Source organism: Ambystoma mexicanum, chromosome 1p (genome assembly GCF_040938575.1).
Source record: "Ambystoma mexicanum isolate Mex_15411 chromosome 1p, UKY_AmexF1_1, whole genome shotgun sequence".
NCBI lineage: Eukaryota > Metazoa > Chordata > Amphibia > Caudata > Ambystomatidae > Ambystoma > Ambystoma mexicanum.
The window spans coordinates 123,090,564-123,109,101 of NC_090921.1; the positions used below are offsets into that span (position 1 = coordinate 123,090,564).

The 18,538-nt window shown below is 46.8% G+C and overlaps 1 protein-coding gene across 2 annotated transcripts in view; it reads left to right on the forward strand.

Annotated features, from left to right (window-relative positions):
* The first annotated feature begins 3,779 nt into the window (after nt 1–3,779).
* Nucleotides 3,780–18,538, forward strand: part of ACTL6B (actin like 6B) — a 545,030-nt gene continuing 530,271 nt past the window's right edge. Inside the window, exon 1 of one of the 2 annotated variants that reach the window (XM_069644827.1) lies at nt 3,780–3,935. In XM_069644827.1, coding sequence (XP_069500928.1) covers nt 3,785–3,935 — 151 coding nt within the window. In that variant the 5' untranslated portion in view covers nt 3,780–3,784. The remainder of the gene's footprint in view (nt 3,936–18,538) is intronic. The other variant, XM_069644836.1, reaches the window with a different exon arrangement.

Here is an 18,538-nt window from a genome sequence, read left to right on the forward strand (position 1 = left end):
GAATACTAATATCCCTTACCACTATGAATACTATTTTCACATAATTACAATACTAAATCAGTCTATACGAATTTCTCTGCTTAGCTTTAAGTGGGGGGGCTGCCCCCTACTGCATTCAATTGTTGGCATCTTTTCTTAATCTCAGCACCTCCATTACAGGTCCGCACCTCCTGCTGGCCTGTGTGACGGTGCGCCCGGGCTGCCCCTAGAGTTGAGGCGTTTAAGAACAGACCAAATCAGTGACTCACCCCCTGAAGTGTGCCTGAAATAAACCTTTAATGAGTCTAGCAATTATTGTATAGAATTCCAGAAAGACACATTATTTGGTATTCCTATTCTTTCTTATTCAGGGTCAGTGCTGAAAGTGTTAGACTTGTGGCACTCCTGTTCTTCTTTTTCTTCTTGTTTTTGAGGGGCCTGAACAAGAAAGCCAGCCACTCCAGAGGTAAAGAGCCACATGGTGCTGGCCACAGCCCAGGAGCTTGCATTTTCTTTTTATTTTTTTTAAATTTGTTTTTATTTTTTTAGAGGTCGCAAGGGAGACCTCAGAGGTCGCAGTTGTGACCTCTGGCAACCCCTAAATGACATCCATGGGTCTAGTGTTGATCAGTCTGCTTTCTGGGCCACGTTTGGCCCCAGTTTGGATAAGACTAAAACCCGGACGTGTCACATCAGTAACCAAAGCTTAACACTAGAAGGCAAACCGATGCAGGCGGCTCTCCCCCGACCACCTGACGACTGAAAAGGGACGACAGGAAACCCTCCCACCACACTTAAAATTGCGCTATGTCTCACTGAACATTGGGGGCCTGAACTCCCCAGAGAAGCTTAAATCCACATTTCTGGTGCCTAAGAGATCTCCACAGTTCGGTGGTGTTCCTTCAAGAAACACACCTGCTTCCTGCATACTTTCCACGGCTGCGAGACCAAGCTTTCCAGAAGCAATGCCTGGCATCCGGGGACAGCAAAAGGGGGGCATAGCGATTTTTTGGCAAATGGGATACCATTCAGAAAACGTGAGGTCCTACGGAGCCCAGAGCGCAGATACATTGCAATAAAAGGAGTCCTCTTTGATCAGCTGCACACACTAATCGCTGTCTACGCCCCGAACGATGGACAGAAAGCTTTTATGCGTAATTAGAGGGAACATTACTCCCTTTCCTCGAGGGCCAGGTAGCTGTAGGTGGTGAATTTAATGGTGTCCCGAACCCCGTGGCAGACAAATCCAATTCCCCCTCACCTAGAGACTTTAGAATCGCAGTGAGCCTTTGCCCCAAGACTTTCGGGGTCATAGACACTTGGGGGTTCTCCACCCGGAAATCTCAGACTTCTCATTATTTTCAAACGTCTACCGCTCTTCCTCCCGGATCGACATGATACTGGCCAGCCCACAACTGCTTTGCTTCATGGATGAGGTGGAAATAGGTGCTGGGATCCTCTCTTACCACGCTCCAATCCTACTAACCGCCAGAGTTTTTGACCCCGACCCCTCGACAAAACCTCAGTGGGCTCTCTATGACCCAATGCTACACGACATGGCAGTCCAAGATGCCATAACTAAAGCAATTCACAACTATTTTAAAGAGGACCTGCCAGAACTCACATCTACGGCAACGAGATGGGAGGGCATGAAAGCAGTGATAAGGGGGGAACTAATCAACCAGGCAGCGGCATACAGGAATCGGCGAAACGAGAGGAGGGAGCTGCTAGAAAAAGAGGTTCTAGCGGTGGAAACACTCCACAAGAAGAAATGGTCTTCCAAAGCGGAAAAGCTCCTTAGGCTGGCCCACACCAAACTGGAGGCACAATATGCAGAAGACACGGCCCAGACTCTGATCAGAATGAAACAAAGCTGTTATGCCAACGGCAACAAAGCCAACAAGTACCTGGTCAACAAATTAGCAAAGACCCGATGGTGAAACCTGTTCACAGCCCTGAAAGATCAGGAAGGCACAACCCTGTATGGGGAAGAGGCAAAGCTGCAAATAGCATGGGTGGAACAGTCGAACCCCCCACAAAATGGACCCAAATTGAGCAGGCTAAGTGCTCCTTCCAGCTATGCTCCCTCCTATACGTATCGGGCACAGCCCAGACTCTGATCAGAATGAAACAAAGCTATTATGCCAACGGCAACAAAGCCAGCAAGTACCTGGTCAACAAATTAGCAAAGACCCGATGGTGAAACCTGTTCACAGCCCTGAAAGATCAGGAAGGCACAACCCTGTATGGGTAAGAGGCAAAGCTGCAAATAGCATGGGTGGAACAGTCAAAACCCCCCCCCAAAATGGACCCAAATTGAGCAGGCTAAGTGCCCCTTCCAGCTATGCTCCCTCCTATACGTATCGGGCACAGCATGCAAAAGTTGGCAGACCACCCTGTCATCCACCAGAACTACTGTGGACACATGGGCGTGGACCCTACGCAGGAAGAAACTCCCCAAGGGCCTAGGCCCTCTCTCCCTAATCCTCCGGAACCCAGATTTCTCCCCCTGAATGGACACAGCACGTTTCAGCAGATGGTCCTGAGGGGGACCTCAGAGCCTATCGCAGCTGGTCAAGGACGGTACCCCTCTCTCCTTTGAAGAATGCAAAAGCTGCTTCCATCTGGCAGAAACAGAGAGGTTCACCTATGCCAAGATCAGGCACTGGATCTCGCAGCTAACGGTTCCCCAGTGGGCCACAAGGGACCTTCACCCCCTTGAACATGCAATGCAGGAAGGCCCGCATCGAGGGCTGATCACCAAGCTATATAAGCTGCTGCAAGTCGACATGTTTGTGAGTAAACCATCGTACATGGCTAGATGGGAAGCAGACCTGGGCCACCCCAGAGAAGACCAAACATGGGTGGACATTTGGACTAGGATCTGCTCCGCCTCTAGATGCATAACTAACAAGGAATGCGCTCTGAAACTCCTTCATCACTGGTATTTTCCACCCGAGCACCTACACCACTTCCGGAAATCCATAGACCCACGCTGCTGAAACGAAGACCCAAGTGCACTGTACTGTAAGGTACATTGTACACTTGCTACATGTTGCAGAAAAGTTGTAACATAGACAAGGACTAAGTGCCTTTCGGCTGCAAATTGTGGCGTGGAAGTTAAACGCAGATTCCGGAAGAGAGTGAATTTAAGCCACTCTACTTAATTTACTGTGCTGTGAGCCTATGCCCTGCAGGTTATGATGCGTACACAGATAACTGCAGCACGCACACTGCCGCCTTGCAGTATCTTCCTGCATTTTAAACGTGCGATTTGGTTACTCACACAACATGTCTACAACTGACTGATACACGTACCCACTAAGCGAATTCGCTGGCGCTTGGATCTGTGGTCTGCGGGATGCCTAAACACCCTGTCTTAACTTAACAAGCCTATTTTGCATTGAATTACGCTTTAGTGGCACGGTGTGTTTGCAAAGATTGCCACAGGGATTGCATTGCTCGGATGGTAAAACAGCATTATAACGTTATTCTTCAAAGGCATCTTATTTCCCAATCTTCTACACATCATGTTATCGGCCTCGCTAGTGCCTCCCCGGCCTCGGCTAAAGACACGGCCCTCCCCGGAGACCGTGATAGCCAATCGCCTATATTTTATATTTTCTTTTCTTTTTTTCTTTCTTTCCCTGACTGCTCCTTTAAGAACCACAGTCGTGTCGTGTCTGTTGCTCTAACCCGCCCACTTCCTCCGGCCAACCAATCGGAACCAGCCGCTGCTGGGCAGCCAGATACATGATTGGTCAAAAGAAAGGGGAAGGCGAGCTAGCGTCTACATTTTTTGGGGATGGGAAATTGGGTTGAGCATCTAGCCTCGCCCTCCCGCCTCTTCTTCCAGCTGCTTCTGCATCATCGCCACCGCCACCGCCACCACCACCATCATCATCATCACTTCTGCTGGAGGCCAGGCGGGATGAGCGGGGGAGTGTATGGAGGAGGTAAGTGGACGAGAGCCGGGCCTCGGCGCTGCCTCACCCCTGCACACCTCGGGGCATCCTTCCCAGGTGCTGCTCGTTGGGCCTAAACCGACTCGGCCAATGCACCTCGGTCCCAATCTTCAGCACCCTATGCTATTCTAGTATTGTGTTCCGGACTCTTCCATTTAAGACATGTGACCCCACGCACTACTCGTCCCCAGTAACCCTCACTGATACCTTGCCTCCACCCCATGTATCCCGGTGCTGTAGCCCCCCACTACCCACGGTTCTGTCAGTGTACCTCCTCCTAAACCTGCACCGCCTCTGTTATCCCAATACGATGAACCAGTGCAGCAGCCCCCTCTTTATTCCAGTACTGGGATACACATCCGTGTATACGGTACTCTGGCATCCTGTCGTCTTGTGATCACTGCATTGCCCGCCACCTATTCTATACCTTGCCCCCACTCACCCCCCCCTGCATGGTTGTGCCAATGCAACATAGTCTTGCTCTGCAGCACATCTGCCATCCCAATAAGGAGGTACACAGTACAGCCTCGACAGTGCACCTCAGCCCTGACCTGCAGCCCCCCACCTTCCAATAGTGGTGCATATATGTAGCTGTGCCAAGTGACCTCAACCTTGTCCCCAAGGTCAGCCTGGAGTCTGTGAGAGTGAAGTTGCCCTGTATCATGTCTCTTGGAGTAACACGCTGCTCAACTGAACGTGCACCAGAGCCGGCCATATTTCGTGGTACACAACCCAGGACACGGGTTGTCTAGCCGGGCAGGAAGACTATACACGACTTTGAACGGCAGAGCCCTTCTAAGTGTTTAGGTTTCTCTGATGCAAGTTAAGAGCAATCGGTGAAAGGTGCACGTTTAGCATGTAAGACTAGAAACGAAAGGCTACAAAGTAACTAAAACCTGCACTGCACAGCCAGACTGGCAAGTTACACCATGGACAGACACAGTGTACATTAGACAATGGATGCATTATGCTAATTGTATTTGTTTATGCAAAACCTTGCACATGCATAGAAAAAAAGACATAGTTCATTGCAAGTAAGATACAAAGGATTCACACAAATTCATTTCATAGCCACAATCTCCCATATTTAAGCATGCTATAACCCAAACTCTTAAAATGTATCAATCCATTGTATGACCTTTAGAAACGTTACCGTTGCAATTGCAGTTGCAGTATTCCTACCACAATATAACCATCGCCAGAATTCCGCTTCATTCAATCATTCAACTTCATGAAAGGATTTAAAGAACATTGTAACATTTTTTGCTTCAACAGCTATAAGGCCGGACTTTTAGTAAAAACGTGTTGCGGGGTTTCAGCGTCGGAGTTATAAAATCTGCAAATATTATTTATTCATTTAATTGATTAAATCCTCTTATTTTGTGTGATTAAGATGAAATCTAAATCTTAATAACATCGTTTCTATAGCCTCCATTAGGGAACATTTCAAGATATCTGGGTGGCGCCTTATGTTTTATTCTCTATTGTTATATCCCCGTATAATCTATAACCACCTTATTTTTTTTTTTATCGCAAATCACACTCCAGTCCCATGCATCAAGTTTTGTCTTGATAGCTGGAGCGCTCATAATTACATTTTCTAGACCTGACCTTTAAGATATTTCAACACTTGTTTGTCCCCTAAATATTTTGACGTTGCTACCTGCCTTGACAAGTGAATTTGTTATACAAGTCTAATATAAATGTCGACAAATGAAAAGTTTATTTATAAACTATATCATTTTAAATAAAAATAAAATAAAAATTTGAATCAATTTACTTGAAAGTGCTTCAAGCATCCTGAATCGGGGCTTCTCCATCTCTCGAGACACATCATATATAGTGCCACCTGCGGATATAAGGATATTTCTAAAAGAGGTAAAAGTCCTCCAAATGTAAAATGCATATACATACATGGAGTGCACATGATGGATGGATCACTTACCCGTGTTCTTTATTACTCGAAATCCTGCTGTTGCGGCCCCCTGGTGAGGGATGTAAAACTCACCTAAAGGCAAGACAGGATTTCAAACCAAAATAACACACAGTAAGACAATGGATGTATAAAACCAGTAAAGGACCGTAGCATACCGGTTACATGTGATTTTATCGAATCAATGATAACTAATCCCATTACAACAAATACCAAAATAAGGAATTCCAAAATATCTAATTCCTTTTTCGTTGTTTTTTTGGGCGGGGGTGCCCGCAGGCCCCCAAGCAACCCCTTTTATATTGCTAATACTTTCTCCCCACCCCAAAAACCACTATTCCCACTCCCAACACCTTTTTTTTTTTTCCAAATTCGTTCTTTTGGAATTAGTTTTTTTCAATTTGCTGCAATAGGATTAGTTATTTTGTGATTCGTTATAATCTCTGCATACCAGCATGCCGTACCCATCCTATGCTAAAGGTATGCCCACTACCTGGTGGTAGGCACAGTGCATATAAGTCTAAGGGGTGGGGGCTGGGGAAGTTGGGAATGAAAGGGAACCGTAGACGATAGTACCCATCCTAAACTAACCTGTATAGCCATGGTCAGGATTCGAGATGCCAACACATGAATCGTCACAATAATTGCCCACACCTCCAGTAGAGGGCGGAATGAATAATACTGTTGCACACCACATCAAACACAGAGAAGGGGGGAAGGAGATAACACTTAGCAATGCCCCTAGGGCCATACAATATCTTTACACTCCATAAAATTAGATACAAAAGTAACCAGCATTTATACAAAGTAACTTAGTACGTTTCAGTAGGAGTGTAATGCAGTGATTTAAAAATCGGTATCTGGTCATTGCGTCGAATGAAATGGCATTGAATGCCATACCAGAGAAAAAAAGCATCGAAAAAAAAAGCATTGAATGCAATTTATTTATGTAAAGGCTTTAGTTTAATTAAAATGGGTTTTAAACTTTAAAAAAGGAGGGTTGGGGGGAGACCACCCATTGGAAAAAAACATGAAAAAAAATGCATTCAATGCTTTTTTTCCCAATGCTTTTTTTTCTCTGGTATGGCATTCGATGCTATTGCATTCGATGCAATGACTATAAAACTACACATCCATAGTAAATCAGTGGTGCAAGCTCAAATTCCAGTCTCTTGCTATGAATCTCAAGGGACCCAAGGTGAGCCGGAGAAGAAAGCCAGGCTTCAGTTAAGTACCTTCCAAGCCACTTCAAATGAGTTTTCAGATTTGGTAAGAGTTCCCCGTAGAAATGAATTGGGCAAATTCAATCGGCAGAGCTGCAATTATAGGGCAAAGGCAGGTAAGTCTCTGTTCTACCTCCACAGGAGGAAAAGGCATCAACCGGCACTGGCAGACACGCAACGAGGACTTGTTCAGTGAGTTTGAGACCCTATCAAAGAGTACTAGTTCAGTGTTCAAGTCCCATGCAGGGAGCAAGGCATGATTTAGGCAAATGAATGTCATTGACCAACCGTGATAGAGGGTGACATGCAGAACAACTCTACCACAGACACCAGAGACCCGTGAGGGGAAATCCGAAGAGTAACCCACTAGCGCAGGAACAAGTAGTCACAGCCACAGTTTCAGATAAATTGACTCAGGTACACAAAAACAACCTAGTGGTTAAACTTTCTTGCAGGGTGACTTTCAGGATCCGTTTACGCAGTGACTTGCACACTGGACCAACTATGGCCCTGCAAACCAAAAATAAGAAGACTCAGCCTTTGCAGTTAGTTGACCGCCGGCCAGGATGCGAAGGAACAATGTAGAAGGCACCTAATAGACGGAACCAAACCAAGTGGATCCGGACAGCACAGAGAGTAAGTAACACAAAGAAGCCAGCCTGCAGGAAATGGCCCCATGGTGACCCAAGAAGGCGCAGACAAAAGGCAGCTGTGGAGTAGTGGCATCCCACCACCCTTCTGGATGGCGGAGGCTTCCTAGCTCGATAAGGGAGGGCAAGGAGGATAACATTGCATGAAAACGGCCCAGTAACAAACCCAGCACTGGAAATCCAGCCCAACTAGTGAGGAGAGGGCCAGGACGAGAATGAGGCACAACCCATGATGGATGTCCAGCAGTCAAAAAACGAAACGGGAAAAAAGGTACAGGACACAGCGCCCTGCGAGTATGGCCAAACCTGGTCCTAAAAATCATGGAGTACATCTGTGTGCTTTAGTACCCAAATGGCTACCATACTGGTACTTTGGGCTACTAATGCAGTAGAATCGGCTAGACCCTTGGTGAAGCCAAACCTAAATTGCAGCTGCCACTAGTCCTTTTCCCAACACAGATATACGGAGCCATAGCAACCAGCACAGGCTGTTTAAGAAGCACCCCGGTCCTAGAAGCCTTATGGGCTACCATAGGACAATATCGCAAAAGGGTTCCAGTGGCAAGGGGACTTCAGTTCAAGTCTCTCTGACCATTTACATCCACGTAAACCAAGGTAAAAACCAAAATATGTAATAAAATTGGACAGCAGAACCTCAAAAATTTAATTCTGCCATAACACCTACACTTCTTCATCCTAGTACTTAATAATGAGACAACAGCCTTCATGAGGGAACCCATTTCCAAATGTATTTAGCCCCATCCCTTCTCCCCATTGACATATCCCATAATCCCACATTCCCATTCCACTGTAGGACCAAGCACCCTGCCATAAAACCCCTAAGCCTTCTGCAGCCATGGAGAGGGTACAGAAGCACCACTTACCCAGCATACCCGTTACCACAGTCTATCAATAACCCCTCAGCAATGACCCCCTTGGGCCCGGGTGAGAGGCACGTAGGCATGGGATGAGGAAGATTAGAATTCAGAGCAATGGGATTATTAGTATGTTTTTGTGACATTACCCGTTAGTCCCTCTTCCTTGTCCCAGACGTCGATGCAAGAGGAAGTAGAAAACATTAAGCACTGGGGAATAACACCACAGAATCCGTTTCGGAGAACCAAACGCAATGCCCACAGAAACGCCTCTTAATATGAAAATCAGTCCTTAATACGTGACAAGGGTGCTGAGCCTAAGGCAGTCCCATGTACAATTTGTATTGATTGAGAAATATCTCAGGGGTCGCCCAGGTAACAGCCGTGCTAATGTCCCCCACCGAAACACCCTTGCATGCCGTCTGGGCAGCAGAGATGACATGGGTGGATCTACCCTGAAATGCATCAGTGAGAGGTAGACCGGTGTGAGAGGGCGGCCCACCACGAATAACTACGCTGACTCTTATGAAAAGTCCAAGGGTGTTTATTTAAAAACATAATGGTCAGAAGGGCTGCTTCTGTTCTTGATTCTTTGGGAGTCTAAGGGACTGGGGATGATTGGCACTAGGGCCGTCCCTTTACGCTCTCAACTTCCCTGGGTCTGGAACCCACCTCCTAGCACCAGACGTCCCTACCGGGCTCTTAGTCACTATAGATCGGTAACACCTATCTGTTCTACTAACTATGACTATAGGCAGTGGTCGAAGTGTAAGAAAAGAAGTAGTGGAACTTTGTTCTCTGCTGGCCTGCCCCCAGATCCCACAAACCCCTTTGCCCTGCCCCCTCACACTCACAAAACAAACCACCAAACACATTTGCCTGCTGTTTAAGGGAATGTTCAGTGAAAGTGCAAGTTTTAACTTCTTCCTACACTGTTATTTTAAAACGAAACCGTTCTGGAATGGTTTCCTTTTAAAATAAAAGTATAGGAGCTGTAACACTTAGTTTAAAAAAAGTAGAGGAGCACCGTTCCCGACCGCTCCCGCTCACTTCGACCACTGACTATAGGTGTTTTCTCTAAGATGCTAGCTACCCATCTCCCTACGGAACCTCTAACTTTCCCTCTTCTCTCGTTGGTTAGTCTCTCTGGGAATAGGGAATGGTCCCTACTTTCACCCAGCATCACGCTCACAGCTTTCACAGCCGCTGAACCCTGACCCTTCAATATACTGAACCTTCAATCCGCCTTTCCACCTCCACCATTAGATCTTACTTCCTTTTACCACTCCTGTTCTTACTAGCACTTACATCTCCTTCTACTCCTACCTCTGTTCCTTCTTCTCCCTCTTTCCTCTACCCCTCCACCTCTTACTGTTCCTCTAAGATTAACTCATATTTTACTCTATACCAATATCTGCTCCGATTCTCCCTCTTACTGTTGTTCGTCCCACTACTACCACAACCACTGTTTCCATTACATTACTGCCACTACCTCGCTCTACTACCTTCCAAGTTACTCAGGGATATGCTCACCCCTTACTAGACACTGTTCAACCCTCGGGGACCTCCAGGGATGTGGTGCTCTGCTCACCCAGGGATATAGAGCCCTGCTTACCCTTCTACTACCACTAATGTACTTTGCTGACTACCCTACCACTTCTACTCCTAACCACTACTACCTCTGCCACTACTACTACCCCACTCCACTACTCATACTTTACCTCTTCTGCTCACACTTCTCTCTCTCTCCCACACACTCTACAGATCCCCCCCCTCCTTAACAATAGCCTCTGCTCTCCAAATTCTCTCACCTCCACTGATCTCTCGGACGTCCTCCACCGCCTTCTGTTCTCACTTGCACATTCACACACACTACCTTCACCCACACTTCCTTAGATACCCCACCCCCTCCCAGGATTGGCTACTTACCCTGTTCAATCACTTACCTGCCTCTGATGGGTGTGACTGGGGAAGGCCATGGGAGGGCTTAAAAGGGCTTGTAAGCCCTGCCCCTTTCCCAACATGGACCCTGCTGGGGTCCCGGGATGCTGGAGTACACAAGGCCTGTAGGCCTTTGTCAAATAAAAATAATATCCCTGGTGGTATAGTGGACAAGGCCTGTATGGGGCTTTATTTTTTTAATTAAATGATTATCCCGGTGGTTTAGTGGTGTTGTTTACTCACAAACTCCAGTTGTCATCTGTCAGCTGGAGCCATGCTCCTTTGCTGCCGGGGTTGGGGATTAGCGTGGCACTGCTTTAGTGCTGCGCATCCCTTCCTGCGTCTTTTGCTAGTGTTGTGCTGTTTTGCGGCATCACCTGGAAGGGATGATGCTTACGTTGCATGCTCTCTAGCGTCCTGCTTGACCGTGCTGTTGCAGCTGCCTGCTTCCTCTGCGGCCTGGAGGCCACCATTGCTGCCGATGATAAGGAGGAATTGGTAGGGGCGGGATTGGGGGGATCCCCTCCTCCCCACCTCCACTTGACAAGGCCACCAAGCTGGCCCTGTCACACCAGATTCCCCATATACCATGTTAATGACTATCCGGATTTAACTGTTCCGAGTTGATGTAGTAGTCTTCTACCCATCCCGAACAAAAGGTGACAAGCCCTTATTTGCACTGTCTGTACCCACTATGCAGTCTAGGTAAAGTCTTACCACCGTCCCAATATCCAGGGGGCATGGAAAGAGGAGTTGGAACCACCAGAGGACTTCTTTGAAGTAGGAAGGGCATAATCCTCATGAGGATGAAAGATGGAGATGACCGTAGGACTAAATGGAGAAGTCTGAAGCATAGGATCATCCAAACAACCAGTCCACTAAGCCTTCAGGCAGGCGGAGGTCGTAGCCATCAGGAAGAGGCTCCTGTAGGACAGCAGGCTAAAGGGCAGGTCCTCCAATGTCTCAAAGGGAGGAGCAGACTAGGCCTTCAAAACCAGAAGAAGATCCCAGGTGGGGAAACCACTGAAACCAGTGTGAGTAATCTCTACCCACCTGAGGAGCCCAAGAGCTAATTCCTCAAAAGGTGTACATGAGATCAAGAGGACTTGAACGGGCCATACCACCCTCATTCAAGCACTCTGGAAGAAGGAAGATAACCTCGCCCAGACCCATTCTGGAGAAACTAACATGTTATCTGGGTCAGTCTTGGTTAAGTGGACCACAGTCAGTCCAACCACCCCAAGTAGAAAATGGCCCGCATTGCCTAATGTAGGCCCTAAGGATCGATGGTCCCCTGGACTCCTGGATAAACCAGAGCCATTGACAGGGAGACAAACTCTCTCCATTCCTATCTTTTCATTAACCAGGCCGTTAACTAGGGACGATTGACAGAGGGGCTGGCAGAGGAGGCCACCTCAGAAGACATGGCCCGAATGGTAAGGGGAAAGGCCTGTCGCAAGCTGTCAGGATTACACAAGCATGGTCCCTAATTGTCTTGAGAAACACCATCTGGATTTGAGGGCATGGGGGAAATTAAAAGAGAAGCGACCAGGCCAAGGAGGAGACCAGAGTGTGTCCATGCTCACTGCCAAGGGAGCCCAGGATCTCGATATGTAGCTCAGGAGAGGAAAGTCCAGGCTGGGGGCCAACAGATCTACCTGGGGGATGCCAAACCTGCTTCAAGGCTTTCTGAAAATAGAGACCCTTATGGAGCACTCCACGATGGAGGGGAAAACCCTGCAGATGGTTTCCCCTCTGGAACTCACAACCCAGAGATGTATGAAGCCTGAAGGAAGAGGAGGTTTAACCGTATCCAGCACATGATCATGTGATTACAGAGAATATGTAGCAGAGAATGCTTTTTCAGCTAAATCAATAATCTATGGGCTTAAACCAACCGCAACCCCAATCCCACCCTTTTTACCCCTTGCCCCACCCCGCCTATCTGTTTTCAAAAATGTTCGATGTTTTTTTTTTCTGTCTTTGTTTCTCTGTTATAACATGCTCTATAATTGTATTCTCCATTATCATTGGATACCGATCTCATGAGTTATGTTTTTGAGACAACTGGACCTTGTGCTTCATTGAAGGTTGATATACGCATTGGCCAACCTGTTGCCTGAGCAGAGAAATAACGCCATTCCCATGAGCTCTGGAGCTAAGGCCAGTAAGGCCTCACAGGTGGCAGACAGAACTCGCCAGTTCAAGGATTCGCCCCTTGATTTGGTGATCCATTTCTCTGGATCAAAGAAGATTCCCAATGTAGCACCCTACCCCTCGTGACTGGCATCCATCATGAGTGTCAAGGGCTAGAGGGAATCGGGGGGGGGAGGGGACACTGGACTTGTGAGATCCTTGAGCCTCCAAGCCAAGTTCGCCTTGACTTAAGGCAACAGTATAATTCTACCTGGAGTGATCCATTGAGGTAGAATCCCAGTTAGTCATGAATGCTTTTTACTGGCACGAGGTGAGGCCCCTATTGGGCAAACTGTGCAGGGCCTCCCCTGCTGGGCTGAAGATAGAGCAACCATCTTCCCAATGGCTCCACCAAGGAGGAAGCGGAAAATACTCCCTTGTCAGTCAATGAGGCAAACGTTTATATGAAAAGACAGCAGACTTTTCTCGGTAGCTGAAAATGAAAACAAGAACATAAGTCAAAACATATAAACAACATAAGCTTCGCCCCTCACCCGCTCTCCCTTTTTTCCCTGACTATGGTTGATGGCAGGAGCACAAGAACAGGGATACAGGAAAAGGGATAAAACAAAACCCACCTTGATGATGAGAACGGTGGGCAAGCAAAAAAGTAATGGCGCTACCCAGTGCTCCAGATAAGATTTTGAGGTGGGAGTATTTTACTCCCTATTTTTAAACTTTGAGCGTAAATGTGATTTCAAGAGAGTAAAAATGACTTTTCTCCTTTGCAAGATAGTAAAATGTATGTGACATCCAGCCGACGTATGGAAATCATTGCTATGCGGCAGCCTTCTGCATTGTGACAGAATACACCTTTCCTTATTTCTCTAATGTTTGGCCATTTGATCTCTCCTGTATATATTTAAGTGTTGAAAGCGTTCTGGCTTCTGTCAAGTGACCTTTGCACTGCATTCTGCTCACAACTTGTGTGTAAATGTACACAGGAAAATAATAAAGCTGTCGTATTTACAAGATTTTCATGCGTAAAAATGCCTAATACGCACCTTATCTGGGGGCCTGGCGCTACCCCAGGCAACATAAGGACGCAGCTAGTGAAGCTAGTGAGGTGAATGGGAAACCAATGCTGAGATAAGTCCTGTAGTCCCAGAAGAAGCAAAAAAATAAAGTTCACAATCCCACACAGTCAAAGGTACACACAAGGTCCAAATCCACATGATACAACAAGCCCAAGTAAAGGCCAAGAGGGAAAACACCAAGGACAATCGCCTGTCTAAAATAAAGATGTCAGGAAAGCAGATGCCTTGCACCAAGAAGCCACAAAATATACAAGGCACGAAGGGCCACCCTGCATGAATTAGTCCGCTGTGGAGCACTGACCCTTACATGCATGGGCTTCTTAAACTGTTCTCCACTCGTGTCGAATGCCATGTGACCACTTACCCCGTCTCATGACTGAATCCCTTGTTGTGTGCATTGCCAAGTGACCACAGTACATGTGAAGGCATATCCAGGAATTTTAGTTCCCTACGTTGTTCTGTCAGGCCCCACTGGAGGATTTCCTCTGACTGTCTTGTGCTGGAACTTCACCCTTGATTTCTGGCCTTACCAGAATATGTAAGAGAGCATAGATTCAGACTGTTTCTGATGGTCTATATTTAGAGGAAGATTTGTCCATCTTCCTTAATGTGTCTATGTATTCATCTGCTTTGAATTTCTTGTGTACTTTCTCCTTTAAGTTGTCACCAAGCAGCTTCTTCCCTTCAAAGATCCATTTTAGTGCTATCGCCTTTTGGGCACCATCCCTGTGCTAATCTCTAAGGTGCACATGACTCCAGCCGTAAATTGATGCCCTCATAGCCATTGTTGCTCCTCCTAATTCCATCAAAAGATAGATCAGATATCAGTTACACCTGCTTCTGCATGTCCACAAAATAACTTGCATTCTTTAATTGCTTTATGGAACTTGTTAGAACCGCTAAGGATCATCTCGGCCGTGTATGATCCATAGGTTTGCCTCCCAATGACGCAAATGTCTCTACATAGGAACCCTTGTAGTCTGAGCCACCCCTCCTACTCGCTTGATGTTGAATTTATACATTCTCAGTCAATACTGATGAACTGCCCGCCAGTCGACTCTCGGAGTGATGCTTCCTCCCTCTTATAGAGGATAAAGTTTGGATATAAACATAGTCCTCAGTATCTGTTCAGTTTCTATCCACTCCTTCAATATCTTTCACCTTCTGTCAACGATCAATGGGAAGTCAGCTTTTGGAATGTTCTTGGAATATTCTTATACAGTCTGATTTTATGGTTTTGTGAAGGGTTTTGAAACTGGCGCATATCTGCAAATCCCATAAATTGAAAGACATTCCCACTTCTTCTCCGTCCAAATAATTTCCTCTAGGCTCACTGATGTCTTCAGCACTAGAGCAAGATACAGAGAGTATGAGAAAGAGACTACTGGTGAAGAGGAAGAAAATCGGGAGGTAGAGGAAGATGATGCTGATATCCCTATTTTAATTTTCCTGCTGGCTTCCTGAAAAAGCCAGCTTTACAATTGGTTTCACTTCCTTTCTTGTCAACAATGTTTATGATGTTTAATTTGAGAAGGTTTAGCCTTCTTATGTCCCTTCTTCTTATTCTCATGAGGCATTCATTTAAGGGAGATTTGTCTCCTCCCTGTGTTTCTTTTCTCCGTATGTTTGAAGGAACTCACCTCCCTGATAGCCCGGCAATGGGGAACATACAGCCCCTTCGTCTTGTCATAAAGTAACTCTTCTGCGTTCATACAAATGCTAACATACCATTCCTGCATATGCTCAGTAGAGGCCTACGTTCCTCCCCACACATCATGGCTGACAAACCCCTTACTCCGCGACTCTTGATGGCCACTTTAAGAACAGCACACAATGCACATGTGTCCCTGATCCGGATCAGCTCAGCCTTCATCATGCTTCCACCCTAGCCATGAACCAAAACCACTATCGGCTCGTGTGGCTATGGTAAGTCATTCTCATGGGCCCCGTGCTTGTTCTCCGGGCTGCAGAAAGCATACGACCAAGAGAGTAGAGATGCTGTTCCAATCCCCCATATAAGGCCAGCACCACCCAGGGTAGCTCCAGGTGGAATGAGTGATCTGAGTGAGGGGGAGGACCTTCATTATAGGACCAGGCCGCTGCTGCTTGCAGGAACACTTGTAGAATGGTACATTATCTGTGAAGTGGTAATAGATGCCCAACCCTCCAATTCCTTAACCCTGGTGCTTACCCAGATGGCTTGACTCAGGCGGATTCCACAGATTCCCAGAATGCAACTCGGTAAGAGTCAGTGTTGCCCAATATGGCAGGGTTAGAAAACTGACCCTGTCACAAGGGGATGGGATCCCCTTTGATCTTGGGGTGGAAAGCCTACCAGGTTTGAAGTCCAGGCCAGAGGGGGGAAGGTGGCACTTGAGAGGGCGCCAATTCCTGCCCTGTTCCAAGTGCCAATCTTTATTTGGACAGTGCTTGTTTGTGTCACGCAATACCTCTTGCTTCAAATACTTGCCAGGTTTTCTCTCTTTGTTTCAGCACCAAAGTCACTGCTGCCACTGGAGGAAGAGACCAGCAGAAACAGCACAACCCATTGGTGCCCCACACCATCTGCTGTCAAGCACCAGACTGAACAAGAGGGAAATAACCGAAAGAGGACACAGTGGAGATCCTACAAGTCCACCTGACATGCCACACCCCAGCACAAACGCGAGCAACAACAAAAACACTGCAGACACCCTAGACCACAGGGACTTCCACCAGAAAAAAAGTGGACTGTACTTACCTTTGGGGATGCCACACCGATGCTCCCGAACACGAACATGGACTTTGTCCAACATGGCTCCCATTGCTACATCACGGCAGCACTGCGTGGAGAAAGGGGCAGGGCTTAACCCTCTATTTGAAAGTTTCTCTGTATGTGATACCACCCGGGTAAGGAAGCCAAGGTCTGATTGGCCAGAGAACCAATTAAGGGATGTGGAGGGTGATTAAAAAAAGAGGAAGTTGTGGGTTGTTTAGGTGAGATCAGAGGATGAGGTGATGGCAGACCAAGAGACCAGCAGGAAGAAGGACTGTTGACAAAAGCATGGATGTGAATTATAGAAAAGGTGCGATATTGGTTGGTGAGTGCAAGTAGTATTGCGCTGAGTGTGCGGTGTGTGAGAGACTGAGTAAGATTATTAGGAGTGCGGGGAACTGATTGGGAAGTGGTTGTGAGAGTGAAAGGTGTGTGACAGGAGAGGGTGGAGATGATTGGTAGTGTTTATGAGGGAGTATTTACATGAAGGGTGAAGGCATTAATAAAGTGACAAACTTTGGAGGGAGAGAGGAGGAAGACACTTGGAATATGAGTGAAGGTGGGTGGAATTGGGAGCAGAAGAGTAGAGAGATGAGAATAGAATAGAATACAGAGCCATGTAAAGGAATAACAGGGCTTAAGTGAAAGGAGAGTAATCGGGAAGAGTGGCAGAAATTCACAATCCCAGATCCTTTGGTCGATACTAACACATTGTTAGTGTAGCACTAGCATACAAAGTCCCTGAGGGAGTCTATCTAGATAAGACAATTGCATTTAGTCTCTCCCACACAGCTAGCCTAGTGATCAGACAGTAGGGTTCAATATTCGCTAGATACTAACCCGGGGGTTAGGAACGGTAAGGTTATGGTGGAAAATGCTCATTCTAGAAGAGAGAGGGATAGGGAGAACCTTTGCACCATGCTGAATCAATTAATAAAAATACTTGAACCAACTTTGGGAGTTGGAATATTATTTGAGCCATTTGGGACACCAAAAAACCCTGAATCTGGGGGAAGAACATGGCACAGTTAACAGGCAGATTAAGGATGAGTGGAAACAAAATCCCAGAGAGATGGAAGGATTGGATGTACAATTAGAGGATGGGTGAGTAAAGGAAACACTTGGAGGTAAGGTACGGTCAGGGTGCCGAAGTAAGAGCCTGACAAGGTGGGGTCATATTGTTTGCTATAAACGTTTATTCAAGGATAAAAAGGAAAGTAAAACCCTATCTCGCCCCAACTCTAAGAGGGGGTCCCCTGCCTCAACTGAAATCATTTGTGTCTGAATGTCCAAAGCAAATGTCCAGTGTCAAAATCCTAAATCTGTCCCTTCCACAATAAGCTAAATCAAAGAAAATGTCTTCTTGGTCCAGAGGGTTGATTCTAATTCCCCTGGACAAAAGGCAGTTCTGTCTACTAGGATTTTCTGAATATGGTTTCAGCCAGCCTTTGGCTGTTGGGGAAGTGTATCATTCTCCCAAGCCTCGAAAGGTAGTACCTTAGGGTCCCAGTCACTGGTTGGAAGCTTTGGCTTCCTCTTGCTGTATACTGTGCTGAAGAAGAACAGTCTGGAAGTACTCCCCAAGCTGAAGGGGGTCATTGACCCTGGTTCCTTCTCACCGGGTACTGCAACAAAGAAGATTAGCCTGGAAGCACTAAGCAAGATGAAGGGGGTCCTTGACCCTGGTGTGCAGACCTGGCTCCATCTCACAAGGTACTGTGATGAAGAATAGCAGCCTGGATGCACTCCTCAGGCTGTAGTGGGTGATAAAGGCTTTATTTAAGTCCTAGACTCACAATTCCAAGCTCAGCTTTCCCTTATGTGTGCTTGTTCACTCTCCTGCCAGCCCTATTACAACTTCATGTACTTCTCTGCTTTTCTCCTGGTGTGTTAGGGTTCCAGACCCTCCTTTTTCAGCCTTCTAGTTTGTACCACAACCTCGTTGGGCCTTCACCTCCTTCCCGACCACCTGCATACGTTGTGG